This window comes from Notamacropus eugenii, chromosome 3 (assembly GCF_028372415.1).
Source record: "Notamacropus eugenii isolate mMacEug1 chromosome 3, mMacEug1.pri_v2, whole genome shotgun sequence".
In the NCBI taxonomy this organism is placed as follows: Eukaryota; Metazoa; Chordata; class Mammalia; order Diprotodontia; family Macropodidae; genus Notamacropus; species Notamacropus eugenii.
In genome coordinates, this window is record NC_092874.1 from 86,456,837 (window position 1) to 86,471,358 (window position 14,522).

Below are 14,522 nucleotides of genomic sequence, written 5' to 3' on the forward strand. Positions count from 1 at the left end.
TTCAATTGTTTCAGTCATGTCCTACTCTTTGTGACTCCATTTGAGGTTTTCTTGGCAAAGATGTTGGAGAGGTTCGCCATTTTTTTCTCTAGCTTTTTTTTACAGATGAGGAAACTGAGGCAAACAGAGTTAAGTTACTTAAGTTAAAAAACTAATTAGTTTTTGATGCCAGATTTGAACACACAAAAATGAGTCATCCTGACTTCAGGCTAGGCACGCTATCTGCACTGTACCACCTGGTTGCACCTAGTAGAGTACTAATTCCTTTAAGGCTGTGATTACTTAGAATTTTCCTTTTTTAAACCTATGGCATGGCAGACTAAAGGTAGCAGTTAGTTAACATGATTTTGGTTGGTTTGGATAGGAACTTATGGCTATGTCCAGTTAGCCCTAGGCAGAATGATAACGGAGTAGACTGTGTCAGACTCCTACTTCCATTTAGGATCCCAAGATTCAGAGTTGGAAGTGACTTGAGAAAGAAATCTTTTAAATTCCTCATTTTCTAAATGAGGGAACTGAAGAACAGAAATGATGACTTTCTTGCTTGGAATCTTCTAGTCCTAACCCTGTGGTCCCATGATTGGAAGACGCACAAACTCAAAGGAACTAAGTTTTGAAATCTTAGGGTGAGTTGGAGATGAGTAGATCATTCAGTTTGGGTTCATGGAGAAGAAAACTAAGGCCTGAGATTCAAACTCAGCTTCTCTGACTCCAAATCTTGGGCTCCTTCCACTCTACAGCACTGGTTCCTTTACATAATCCTCTTCTTCCTCAAATACCCATGGAAGCTTTTGTTGCCCAGAACCATCTAACCTAACTTCCCTTAAGAGCCTTCATCCTATAAACCTGTCCATTCTTTCCAGATCCTGCAATATTTGCCTTACTGGTGACCTATTCCCTCGGGCTTCTGCTTGACACTTCCTAAAATAACGTCTAGTTATTTGGTGAAATAACCCAAATACCTAAAAGGTATTTGCATCTTAATGGGACAGATAACATTACTTCCCCTCCAAAATAAGTAAATAATAATTGAATTTTAGTTCACTTGAAAAGATAATTTGGGTGAGGGGGAAATCTCTAATATGTAGGTAGCTGTCTACAAGAGTTACCTCTAAGTTCACACAGTGTTTGGTGAAGGCAAGATTTCTCTCCAGGTCCCCTGCCTCCCTAGCTGGTGCCGGCTCACGACTCTTTTGTGTTTGGCTTTTGAGTTGACATGGGTAAATTACTTCCAACTCTGGCATTCTCTGTATCTCGCCCTAAAGCCATACAGATTACCCAGAATTATACTTAGCTGTACTTGAAAGATGGAGTGGAGCTGGTGACCTTTGCTTCTATATCTGCACCCAAATCACTGCGCCCCTTAACAAAGGAAAATTTTGCGTTTCTTCATACTTGACAGCAGGTAAGCTTTTAAAGAGGGACAGGTAGCCCAATGGCGTTTAAAGTACCGAGTAGGTCTGAGTTTAAATACTTCTGATGCTTGCTAGCTGTGTGATTCTAGGCAAGTTACTTAACCTCTATCTGCCTCAGTTTCTTTATCCACAAAGAAGGTGAATAAAAATAACACATACCACCTAGGGCTGATGTGGATAAAATGAGATTATATGCACATGTATATTGTACTTTACAAACCTTACAGTATTAGTATTATTAATAAAAACTGATAGTGAAGCAAATATAATTCAGTGACTTGTTTCTGGAGGCACTTAAAGTTGTGACTCAGGATCACACAGCTAGTAAGTATCTGAGGTCACATTTGAACTCAGGTCGTCCTGACTCCTGGACCAATGCTCTATCCATCAGTGACCTGTTTTGTATTACAAATGGCAAATCAAGAAAATAGTGTTTGGTTTCAACACTACTGTTTTCTAATTCAGTTGGTTTTCATTTGAGAAAATATCCTTGTCTCTATCTCTCTGTGACTTTCTCTCTTTGTCTCTCTCTCTCTGTGACTGTCCCTTTGTCTCTGTCTGTATCTCTCTCCCCCTACTCAATTTGAAATCTCAGAAAAAAATCAAACCCATCTTACTCAGCTGTGAAGCTTTAGTTACTTTGTTTTCAACATAACATCCCAGTTTGTTTTTGTCTTGACAGATATACAAGAGAGACAAAGTAGGGAGCATGGAAGGCTACAGGTTCCTCACCCCTAGCCTATCAAATGTGATCCATGAGTACCATGCTCTAGTGCTAGGTGTATATAATATGGGGTGAAAGGAGGGTTGGCAATTAATTTTATTTATCTAATCTATGTAGAAAGTCTATAAAGATTATTTTTGTGCCAAAATAAATGCATCGGTCTCAATAATCCATGTTGGTTTTCTTCTACCTCTGAATTTGTCCCAATGATTTACACTCTCCACAGGTATGTGGAGCAATGGATAGAATGTAGGGCCTAGAAACAGGAGGATTCATCTTCATGAGTTCAAATCTGGCCTCAGACACTCACTATCTGTGTAACCCTGATGAAGTCAGAGTTTTTACCTCAGTTTTCTCATCAGTAAAATGAGCTGGAGAAGAAGATGGCAAACCATCCCAAAATCTTTGCCTAGAGAACCCCAAATGGGGTCATGAAGAGTTAGACATGACTAAAAGTAACTAAGTACGCACATATATAAATATATATAGTTTTTTATTGTTGCTATCCATATGTATGTGCATATATGTATTTATGTATATATTCCATGGAGATTTTAACCATCAAAAACTCTACTTACCCAAGATATTGCCAGGAAGCCTTCTGGCTCTGTCCTTTAACAAATGGTGACCTTTGCTAAGGAAAATAAATGATGCTGTTCAGAAAGTGAATCCAGCTTCCCTCGGGTTATTGAGGCCTGAGCCCAGTGACAGCCTTTACCTTTCAGTACTCAACTTCACTCTCCCGTGCTTTCTAATAGAGCAAACCCATTAAGTTGTCCCCATTGTAATTTAGATCACAGAAGAGACTTCTACAGATTCTTTCAGGTTAAAATAACTGGTATAAAGAGAGTAGGCAAAATTATTCCACTGTAGCTACGTGCTTAATTATATGGAATACTGCATAAATTGTCAAGTGCAAAGAATTATTCTGATAAATTAAAATACTAATTAAATAGGCTATTGCAGAATTTTGAGAACATTATAGGGTTCCGCTTCTTCAGGTAATTTGCATATCCTTCATCTAGTGAATTTAATTTTAAAGGACTTCTTTTTTGTATGTTTGGAAACCCTTTTTGTCTCCCATGAAGATAAAAATGGGCTTTGTGCGTTGTTCCTTGCTTTATTAAAGCAGCCTCTACTAGAACGTCTCCACACTGAGGTTTGTCAGCCCTCTGTTACAAATGCCAATTTGGAAAGTTGAAAAATTAGTCCTATATATTAAATTGGGACCAAAGTTTGCATGTTGAAGCCCTGGTTGAAATAATACCTCTCCTACTCACATTTCTAAGGACCTGTGAAAGTAACCATAAGTACCTCATAGGATAGGGATGGTGAGCATTCTTAGAGACATCACCTCAACTTTGCAAAACCAATTTCGCTTTGGAAACTGTGAGAAAATAAGGGTATTGTCTCATGAATCAAGATTCTAAGAAAAGGTAAATGGTTTTAAAGAAAGTTGATATACTCTGAAAAAAGGAACAATTGGTGAAATACAACTGCTGAATAATCTCATTGAAGTGGAGATAAGGAAACAAATGTGACTACACAGGGAGCTCTCTGATGATACAATATTTAAAAACAATCAATATAAAACAGAAAAGGCATATAGTCGAGGAAGAATATAGATAGCATGAACCTGTGAGAGTAATGATAGATAAGTGAAGCCCCAATTAATTGAAACTTAGAAATTATATATTTTTAAAAATCCACTTTTTGTTATTACATTTTAATCATATTTTCAATATTATTTATTTAATATTTTAAAAACAAGGCTAGAAAAATAAGCAATAAGATTGTTTTTTATAAAAGATTTTCATTCACTCATTTATTTATTCATTCATTATGTGTTAAAGTTGAAAGGTAATAGTTAGAGGGTCAAAGTCTGGCCTTGAATCTTGCCCAGACTAACTATGTGACTTGGTCTCTCTGAACTTTAATTTTCTCATCTGTAAATCAGAAATAACAATACCTATAGTACCTACCTACCAAGACTGTCATAAAAATCTGAAGCATAATGTAAGTCTGAGGAGTATTTGCTGTTGTGATTAATTCATTCAGCAAATAACCTGATGTTTGCTAGCAGAGTGATTTTTGCAATCTAGTTATGGTCATATCCCTCCCCAGTTTAAAAATCTTGTTATTCCCTTATGTTTATTCCATAAAATATAGACTCCTTGCTCTAATGTTTAAGGTTATCCACAGCTTGTGTTGACCTGACCTTTCTAACCTTATAGTGTGCTACTCCCCTTGGGGCATTTTACCCAACAGCCAGACCAGATTCCTTGACAATTTTCCATCTTGTACTTCTTGATTCAGCCTTGGTGCCTTTCTTTTCACTCAACCTCATGTCAAGAAATGCCTCTCCTTTATCTCGAACTGTTGAAATCCTTCCCTAGTTTGAAGATGAAGCTTAGATGGCATTATCCTTGAGAAGTCTCCTCTCATTCATCTTCCTTCTTAGCTTTCTTCATCTTTTTCCTTCTTGAATCCCTTATGCTATAATGGATGGCTTTTTCTTTATGTACCTATGACATAGTTTGTATCACAGTTATTTGCACATGTCTTATTCCTTCCTGCTACATTGAAAGTTCCTTGAAGGCAGACACTATATCTTGGATCATCTTTGAATCCCTAATGTCTTATAATAATAATAGTTGGCATTTAACATAATGAATTAATGTTGACAAAGCACTATATGTACATTATGTCACTGGATGCCCCTAACAACCCCAGGAGATATCTACTATAAATCATATTCTTTTTTCTTAAAATTTGTATTTCTTTGGGTTCCAGAGCTGTTTTTTTTCACTTGTAAGAGCGATTCCTAGCACAGAGATTCCCTCCCATGATGTAGATCATAGATTTAGAGGAAAGGGTACCTTAGAGTCCAGTCTCCCTTTTCACCTTGGTAATTTTATGGGCAAGGAAACTGAGACAGAGGTTAATTGACTTGTCTACATTCAAGCAAGCAGAGAGCACAAGATGCAAAATTCAAATCTAGGCCTCTCTGATAACAAATTCCAAATAGTGCTCTATCTATTGTGATTGATCTGCAATTTATAATCTTAGAAGAGTGTCAACAGATTAATTGACTTTCTCATGGCCATAAAAATGATTAGGTAGTAGGCAAGATTCAAACATAAGCTTCTCCAGACTTCCTAGCCAGGCTATTTCCCAGTATTCCATGCTGGTGTGCTAAGTCTGAAAGATGTGCTAAATAAATATTGATCGATTTGAATTATTGTTCTATGCAATAAAAATACAATTCCTCCCTTGGGGAGGACTTATAATCTAACAGGGGAGTAGGAATATGCATGCAAATAACTCATTACAATTCAAGATATGATGGGATGAACCCCACAAACCAGTACTTACTGCTATGGGAGTGAAGAGGAAGGTAACAAGGCAAGGCAAGAAGTGTTTATTTATCGATGATTATGTGTCAGGTTCTGTACTAAGTGTTAGTGATTCCAAATATAAGTAAGAAAGACAGTTCTTGCCCTCAAAGACAGCATACAAAAGAGACCAAAAATTCAGAGGGGAGGGGAAGGAGAGGTAGGAATGAAGGAACCTGGTGAAAGGGGAATGAGAGGACATGATTTTAAATCCAAAGAAAATCATAAAAAATGCCAAGACACGAATGAAGGCAGGCCCATCTCCAACTTCCCACAATGTAGAGGTTCTAGGAAGGACTCACCAAATGGGAGGAGGGAGGTAGACTTTGCAGAGGGATTCTCCACGAGTAGGTTCATGCAGGATAGTAAGCTGCTGCCAGTAATGATGATAAAAATAACAGCTTGTATTTATAGAGCACTTTAAAGTTTAAAAAGCCCTTTTGTATCAGGCATTTAATTTTAAGAGATGGTATTCTAAGAGATTTAGTAGGACTTAACAGATAATTTGGCACGGAGTGTAAGGAGTCCAATACGGCTGAGGGTCTGAGCAAGGAAACCAAGAGAAGGCTGGTGCCATTGAGACAGAACAGGGAGTTAGAAAGAAGGAAGGGAAGGCTTTGCAGGGATGATGTGGGATTAGCTTGGGACCTGTCTAACTCATTGTGCCAGGGGGATATCCAGGCAGAAATGTCAGATGACAGAGATACCAACAACAACCAGTATTTACACAGTGCTTTAAAATGTGCAAAATCCTTTGTCTGTGGATCTTGACATTTCCACCTGGATGTCCCCCTGGCACATTGAGTTAGACAGGTCCCAACCTAATCCCACATCATCCCTGCAAAGCCATCTTTTCTTTCTGACTCCCTGTTTTACCTTAATGACACCTGCATTCTCCTAGTTTCCTAGACTCAGTCCTGGGAGTCATTTTAGACTCCTACTCTATATTGAATTATCTTTTAAGTCCTACTGATTCTCTCTAAAAGCTTTGTCTTAAAATTAAATGATTGATACAAAAGTGCGATTAAGTTTAAAGGGCCCAATAAATATAAGCTCTTATTTTTATCATCGTCAACAGCCCTCCACCTGGAGCCTACTCATGAAGAATCCCTCTGAAAGAGCTCTCCTCTCATTTGGTAAATTCCTCTTGGAACCTCCATTTTGTGAAAAGATTCTCAGCAAAACTTGTGATGGCTGTGGGACTGGTCGATTTGCTCAACCTCTCACACTAGACTGTTGCTTCTTTGTTGTTTGTTGTTGTTTTGTGGCTTTTTTTCCTGTGGAATTTTGATTTTGCATTTCCTGACTTTGCTAGGCTTTGGCAGTTAAGCATCCTGGGATCTTTAGTCATCCCTGGATCATCAGGTAGCATGGATGGTTAAGGGCAAATGGAATCTAGGGACAGCATGGAAGTTCTAAATAAAGCACGCTGCTACTCTGAGTTTAACATACAATTCAACAAATATTTATTAGCCTCTTATTGTGTGCAAAATACCATGCTAAGCCCTGGGTAAATTCCAGATTCCAGGCCCAGATGAGTTATACCTCAGTGAGGCTGAGGTCAAATCTGACAAAGAAGAAGTAGAGAGAGTTTAAACTTTAATGATTAATGAAACTAATTTCATAGGTTTGAGAGCTTACTAAGATTGGTCCTCAGTATAGCTTTGAGTATGCACAAATGATAGTGATAGAAATGAATAAAATGAGTCGAAAGTTTACGGACTATTTATTATTTGCTATTTATGAATTGCTGTTATACGATCCTTGCTGAACTTACCATGTTTCCTAGGAGTTTCAAAGAATCAGTGCATGAATAAATATTTTTTCTGAACCTACTATGTGCTCAGCACTATGCTAGAACCTCTGAGAGAATCCATAGTAGCTGATTGTTAATAACAATAACTAACATTTATATAATATAGCACCTACTAAGTTGTTAATAACAATAACTAACATTTATATAATATAGCACCTACTAAGTGACAGACACTGTGCTAAGCCCTTTACAATTATTAACTTATTTGATCCTCACAACATCTCTGGGAGGTAGTTGCTCTTATTATCACCATTTTTTACAGATGAGTAAAGGCAGATAAAGGTTAAGTGATTTTCCCAGGGCAACACAGCTACTAAGTGTCTAAAGCTATATTGGAACTCAGGAAGATGAGTCCTAGTTGAGAAGACAGAGCTAATAACAAAATGCAGTTATAGACTGTAATATAGCAAATAAGTTCTCTAAAATTCTTAGAACAGTTCTCTAGGAATGCAGAGAAGGAAGAAATCCATACGAAAGGGATTTTTTTTTTAACTGCTTTCTTCAAAGAGTGTCCAAAAATTGAGTGCAATTTTAAGTTTTTGAGATATTTTGTATTCCTTCAAAGTTCAGTACAAATACTAGCTATTCAGGAAGTGGAGATGGAGCTGGACCTTAAAGAATCGTCAGGATTTGTCTAGGTGGAGAGAAAGAGAGGAATCTTCTACTTCCTTTGAGAAGTCTGTTGTTTGTACAGTTATACTTGTATAACTGCCCCAGTGACTCATTTGAGTCTAATATTGCCAATTGTTCTGTAAGAAAGTTCAGTGGGAAACCAGTTACTGAAATGTTTAATGAGGCTTTCATCCCCGATACCATGCCATGTAAAATCTTGGGCATGAGAACATTAGTCTTCAGTTTGTGCCAGTCTTATGTAGCCTAGGTATGGGACATGTATGTTACCCTCTTGTAGGGTGGTTGAATCCCAATTATAGGCCCCATTTCTTTATGTTATGCCTCCTAAAGTGAGAAAAAGTTATTCATTTGGGTTTGAAATGACATAAATCTAATGACCAGTGAAACCACTTATTTTTCTGTTCCATGGAATGTAAGTTCAACAAGGGCAGAAGATGTTATAGTTCTATCTTTATATATCCCTAGAGCCCAACAGAGTGCTTGATGCATAGTAGGTGCTTTTTGAATGCTTGTTGATTGATTAATGTCCTGTTTCATGCTCATTAATATAAGCTTTTTCTAAAGTTCTGTCTGGATTTACATTTCAAGAAAGGGATGCTCCAAACAGTTTTTCCCAGAACAGGTATATCTCCCACCATAATCAGTAGATTAGAATTGTGAATTACAACTCCTAAGGGAGCTTGGCTTAACCTGAGCCACTTCTCCAATACACTTAGTACTTACTCTGTGCAAAATTTACATTTATTTATCCTCAGTCAACAATAGAGTTCTTTGTCCCTTCTTCTCCACCATTAACTAGCTTTGGTGTTCTGACCAATTTAAATAAAAAGTCATTGAATATCCATGTAGACTGATGTAAAGAGGGAGCCTGATCTAGTGGATTAAAAGCTGGTCTCTAAAACAACATGACCTGAGTTCAAGTCCTTCTTCTGATTCTTTCTGGCTAAGTGACCCTGGATGAGTAACTTCTAGGTGTTCTAGGCATTTCTCTAAGACTTTAAGGGATAAAGAAGGTGTCAACTTAAACTGGTAGAGGGAGTTTCCTTACCTAGAAGTTCCCTATGCCAATTTTAGTTAAGTCCTCTCCCTCTAGATAGAAATACAGATGAATATTGCTTATTCAGCTCTCAGAGAGCTCCATTGGTAATCTTGTTCACAAGTTGGTTGAAGTTGCCGACATACATTATTAAGTACCTTCTATGTGCCAGGCATTGTTTTGAGCACTGGGAATATGAAAAAAGTCCCAAAAAAGTCTTGCCTTCAAGGGGCTTACAGTCTAATGGGGTAAAAAATGTGGAAATGATTACAAAGATACATACAGTAGAAAATGGAGATAAATTCAGAGGGAAGGCTCCAGCATTAGCATAGATCACCTTCTTGTAGAAGGAGAGATTTAAACTGAGACCTGAAGAGAGCCAAGGAAGCCAGAAGACAGAGGTAAGGAAGGAGAACATTCCAGACATGAGGGAGAACCAGTGAAAATTCACAGAGTTGAGGAGTGAATACTGTGCCCAGGATGTAGTAAGGGGGCTGATGTCACTAGATCAGGTATGTGGAGGGACATAAGGTGTAAGAAGATGGGAAAGGTAGGAAGGAGGTCAGGTCATGAAGGGCTTTAAAAGCCAAACAAAGAATTTTGTATTTAATCCTGGATGTAATGGGGAGCTAATTAAATGATGGGCAAGGGAATATGAATATGGTCAGACATTTACTTTAAGAACATCAATTTGATAGCTGACTGGAGTGTAGACTGGAGTGAGGAGAGACTTGAGGTTGGAAGATCAAGTAGTGGGTTATTGCACTAGCTTCAAAAGTTAGAAGTACACATTTGTTGTACAAGCTGTCTTTTTCATTTCTAGGCCTGTGGTCTATTTGCTCTTGGTAATAACGAGGGAGCTTTTTTTTTTTTTTAATCTTCTATTTTTCTGTGCCTTTTAAGCCTAAACCCGATTGTAAAAGTTTATCAATGATTATCTTTAAAAGTAAGCTGCTACTCAGGAAATTGTTATCTTTTGTTAATGGGAACTCCATTTTTGTAAAAAAAAAAAAAATGATTGCTTTTTGAATTGCTATTAAAAAAATTCTCTTGCTATTCAGGGTTTACTTCATTGTATTGCCCTCACCATATCCCAATTAAATGTCCTTATTGAGACTGTCACATTGCCTTTGCTCTAACCTGGATTGTTTCTTTTTCTCTTCAGCCTTTTTTTCAGTATATATATAATTACCTATATGTAAAAATAATGTTCATTCATTGGAAGGGAAAACTTTCTATAAGACAATGAAAAGACCCTAAAGGTGGAGATGGCAGACTATAACAGAAGCTCATTTGTATCATGCTCAAAGATATAATTTCATTACCTAAGATTAACGTAGGTGTATTACACTGTGAGGTGAAAGTAATTGCTATTTTCTTGCTTTCCCTTTCTCTATTCATCACAATCCCAATGCATTCATCATTCACAGAATTTTCAATGCAATCCTCTTTTTTTTTTTCTGAGTTCTCATTTCCAAAATGACAGGAGCTTTGTCCAGTGGAATATTTCTTCAGAATCATAAATGAAGGTCAATTGCTTTTGACACAACTTCCTTTGGACTGAAGTGGGGCAGGCAGGCTTTCCATATTAGTGTTAGGATCCCCGAGTTTGCATTTACATCCACTAATTGTTTCCAAAGCTCATTTCTTTTGGAATGATTATTGAGTGTAATTCATTCCCTGAAAGTCTTCCTCATTTTAAATCAGGAGCCAATTTGGACGAATCCTTTATTGGCTCTAAATTATTCTAGTGCTTTTTTTCTAAGGGTACGGGTAAGAGAGGATAAAAGAGTAAGGACCATAATGAAATGAATAAATACATTCCGTTTTCTCCTTCTAGTTGGGCTTATTATGAAAGACTAATGCCACAGTCAATTTTGTTGCTGCTCATGAAAGCTGGCCCATTGGTGAATAAGGATATCAGCAGTAAATTTATTGAATTTTTCAACAGAGGAAAAATAACCTAAAGGTTAGGTGTATCTTGAGTGCTGAATACTCACCAAGCTGACAACTGTGCTTCTCAATTTTTCCCAACAGCTGACAACAAAGACAAGCTTGAAAAAGCCTCAGGACTGAAAATTCTCCGAACTGGAATTGGGTCGGTAAGTGATAATAAGGCAAGAATGTTATTCAAAATGTCAATGAAAATGCTTGCCAAGTTTTCCCATTAAAATACTGTTGCTCACAAACTCAAGTGATGTCATCACATTGACCATGGAATGATGATATGATCATTAAGAATACTGGCATCCAAAATTGGTCATGGTGATGGTCAAAAGTGCCGGACAGCAATGCCATGAATAATGATTGCAACACAGAAGCACAGTTGGTGTGGGATGATGCTTTTGAAAACTTGCCAAATCACCATTATCACATCTCATTCAAGAAAAACACTCAGTGATGAAGAAGGCCGGTGCCTTTAAGATCCACTTTTTTTTTTTAGTTGTTTTCTTGAGTCACCAAATCTTGAGATTTGGTAGAATGTTACTTTATGTACATTATTTAAATAAATACATAATCTTAGATCAAGGATAAATGGTGTTAAAGGTGGTGCATTTGGTGAACAAACTGCTCAGAGAGACTACTTTCAGAATAGCACTTGAAATATCTAAAAATAGGTGAAATCTATGCATAAGCCTGTCCACACCCATGTTGCTATCACAGAATGAGACTTGATGAAGCTCTCCATCTTTAGTTCTAGCAAGTTCAAGCCCTTGACTGCTTTCGACTGGTTCTTAATTGTATTCTAACTTTATGACTAGTATACTCTCCCAGAGATGCATTTAGTGAGCATTGCCATGTGAATACGTTGGGGTGGCATCTGAAGTTGTGGGTCTCAAGACTTTCACAATGGAAGATAAACACGAAGAAACTGATTTCTCCTGGTTTTGATGTTTCCTGCTCTCAGTCTGATCTCTCCATAGCTTTGTTCCATGAATCTGTCATTTACCAGTCACATCTTGGATTGTAGAAATAAGATCTTGCCTAATTGGTTGCTCTTTCTCTCCCACCCCCCAAGCAAAAAGGTCTTTATGGTTGCAAAGTTGTTCGTTCTTCAGAACAGCTTTATAGAAAGAGTGCATTGTACCTTGAAAACATCCATTTTGCAGCTAAACGATGGACAGAGTGCAGTAAAAGAGTAAAACAAATGACTGATAGAAACTTTTCAAAAAACGCTTGAAGGGGTCTGACAGATACTATTGTACTTGGTGTTTTCTCAATGCCTTTCCAACTCAGACTAGATTAATGAAGCATTTGACAGCTGACAACATTCTGCATTTTTTTTTTTTTTTGCAATGTGCTGTGTCTTCAGCAACCAATAAGTGGAAAGGAATAAGCCAAGAGGCAGTGGGGAACCAAATAACTGTCTGTATTACACAGAAGGCACGGTGACCAAAGGGGAAAGGGACCCAAAGAGCTTGGAGGATTAGGGTGAATGATGGAAGTGCTTTGATTTTAACTGTCTCTCTTTTTGGTGTAAGGGAGCTCAAGAAATCCTTTTCACCTTTCCATCGGTTCTGTCCCCTCAACCTTATCAAATGTGGATTTTTATATATTTTTGTGCATAGTCATTCCTTTGGGAAGAATAGAGTGCTGTAACTAAGCCAATTCTCCAGTGATTGGGAATCAAATCCAGATGGGTCCAGGTGAAAGCCATTCCTAGTCATCCAATCATGCAGCTGGTTCTCAGGTCACCCTTTGACTTACTGTATTTGGGTCAAAGCACAGGCTGGGCTGTAATGGAATGAGAAGAATCTTTTGTGGAAGAACTAGTCTTTAGAGTAGGAAAAGGAGAAGGAGAAAAGGAGAATTTGCATGGATTACAAAAGCTGTGAAGTCAATTTCAAATGGCAATTAGTTCAAACAGAAAAAGCAAACCATAAGCTTTGATTAGTCATTTTTCAGTCATGTCCAACTCTCTGAGACCCCTTTTGAGGTTTTCTTGATAAGAATACTGGAGTGGTTTGCCATTTCCTTCTCCAGCTCATTCTACAGATGAGGAAAACAAGGCAAACTGTGGCTTGCTCAGGATCGCACAGCTGGTAAGTACCTGGGGCCAGATTTGAATTCAGGAAGATGAGTCTTTCTGACTGCAGGCAAGGTACTCTATTCACTGTGACATCTAGCTGCTCCAACCATGAGCTTTACTGGATTTAAAACTGATTCTTACAACACCATGTTAGGCTCAGGAAAGGGAGTTGGTGTATTTGAGTTGGGAGTCCTGTACCTAACTGCTGAGCTAGCTACATATGGCTCTCTTAGCTGGACAACATGAACTCATGTTTTTTGCCAGATTTTAATTTCTTACACTTTCGTGAACCAAATAAATATACCTACTACTTTCAGAATGCTACCTCATACTTCATGAAATTTTTTCACACTTCACTCTTTTTAAAAATTTGATTCATTTATCTCCATTTTACTGCTGGTATTACTTCTAGTACTATTAGTAGTAAGGGTAGCTAGGTGGCACAGTGCATAGAGTACCTGGGCTGTAATGGAAGGGGAAGATAGAGTGCTTGTAGTCAGGGTGATTTGTGTTCAAATTCAGCCTTAGACTCTCGCTAGTCATATGACTCTAGGCTGGAAAAAGAAATGGCGACCCACTCCAGTATCTTTGCCAAGAAAATTCCAAATGTGGTCACAAAGAGTAGGACGCTACTGAAAAAACTAAACAATAAATATGACTACTAATAAAAAATTGTATTTATATAGTATTGGAAGGTTTACAAAGTATTCTTATCTCATTTAATTCTCACAATAACCCTAGGAGGTACTATTGTTATTTCCATTTTATAGTTGAGGAAACTGAGATCAAGATTAAGTAATTTACCCAAGGTCACATAGCTAGTAAGTATGAGGCAGGATTGGAAACCAGATCTTTCTGATTCTCTGTCTGTTGTACCATCTAGCTTCCCCAAGGAAATTTATAGAAATGAATAGATTTGCCCAAGGTCACAGCTAATTACTAACACAGAACTAGAATTCAGGTCTCAAAATTCCTAGTATAAAATAATATAAATGATAAAATGATACCTCTAATGTCTATCATGCTATTACTACTTTGCTGGCCTCACTGTTTCATTCATGACAAGGCTGTTTTCCTGAAGTCATAGATCACTTATAGCATGACAGAAACAAACTCTGAAAAGAAAGGATACTCCTGGGCAAGAAGATCACTGTAAATCTGATATGTGGCCATGTTTGTCTGTTAACACTGGCCTCAGTCTTGTTTGTTTACAGTGTTAACCTGCTTTCTCTGATGTGACATGGATTCAGATCACTTCTTCTTTATCAGAACATTGGCATCTTGACACCTACATAGTCACTCCTGGCTTCCCTCCCCTAGAATTTTAGAATGGGAAGTGCCTGATTCCATGTCTATTTTTTTTTCATTTTGCCTTTGATAGAAAATTGGGCCGCAGTCAAATAAACATTACCTCCTTAAAAACTTGCTATGTCTAATTGATCCTCTGTAAAAGTGCTAGTAAAAGTCCCTCCA

General features: G+C 37.6%; 1 protein-coding gene across 1 annotated transcript in view; it reads left to right on the forward strand.

The window, feature by feature from the left end:
• The window catches only part of PTPRN2 (protein tyrosine phosphatase receptor type N2), a 1,540,415-nt gene that overhangs the window by 1,050,436 nt on the left and 475,457 nt on the right, over positions 1–14,522 (forward strand). Inside the window, exon 12 of the mRNA XM_072652081.1 lies at positions 11,057–11,121. Coding sequence (XP_072508182.1) covers positions 11,057–11,121 — 65 coding nt within the window. The remainder of the gene's footprint in view (positions 1–11,056; positions 11,122–14,522) is intronic.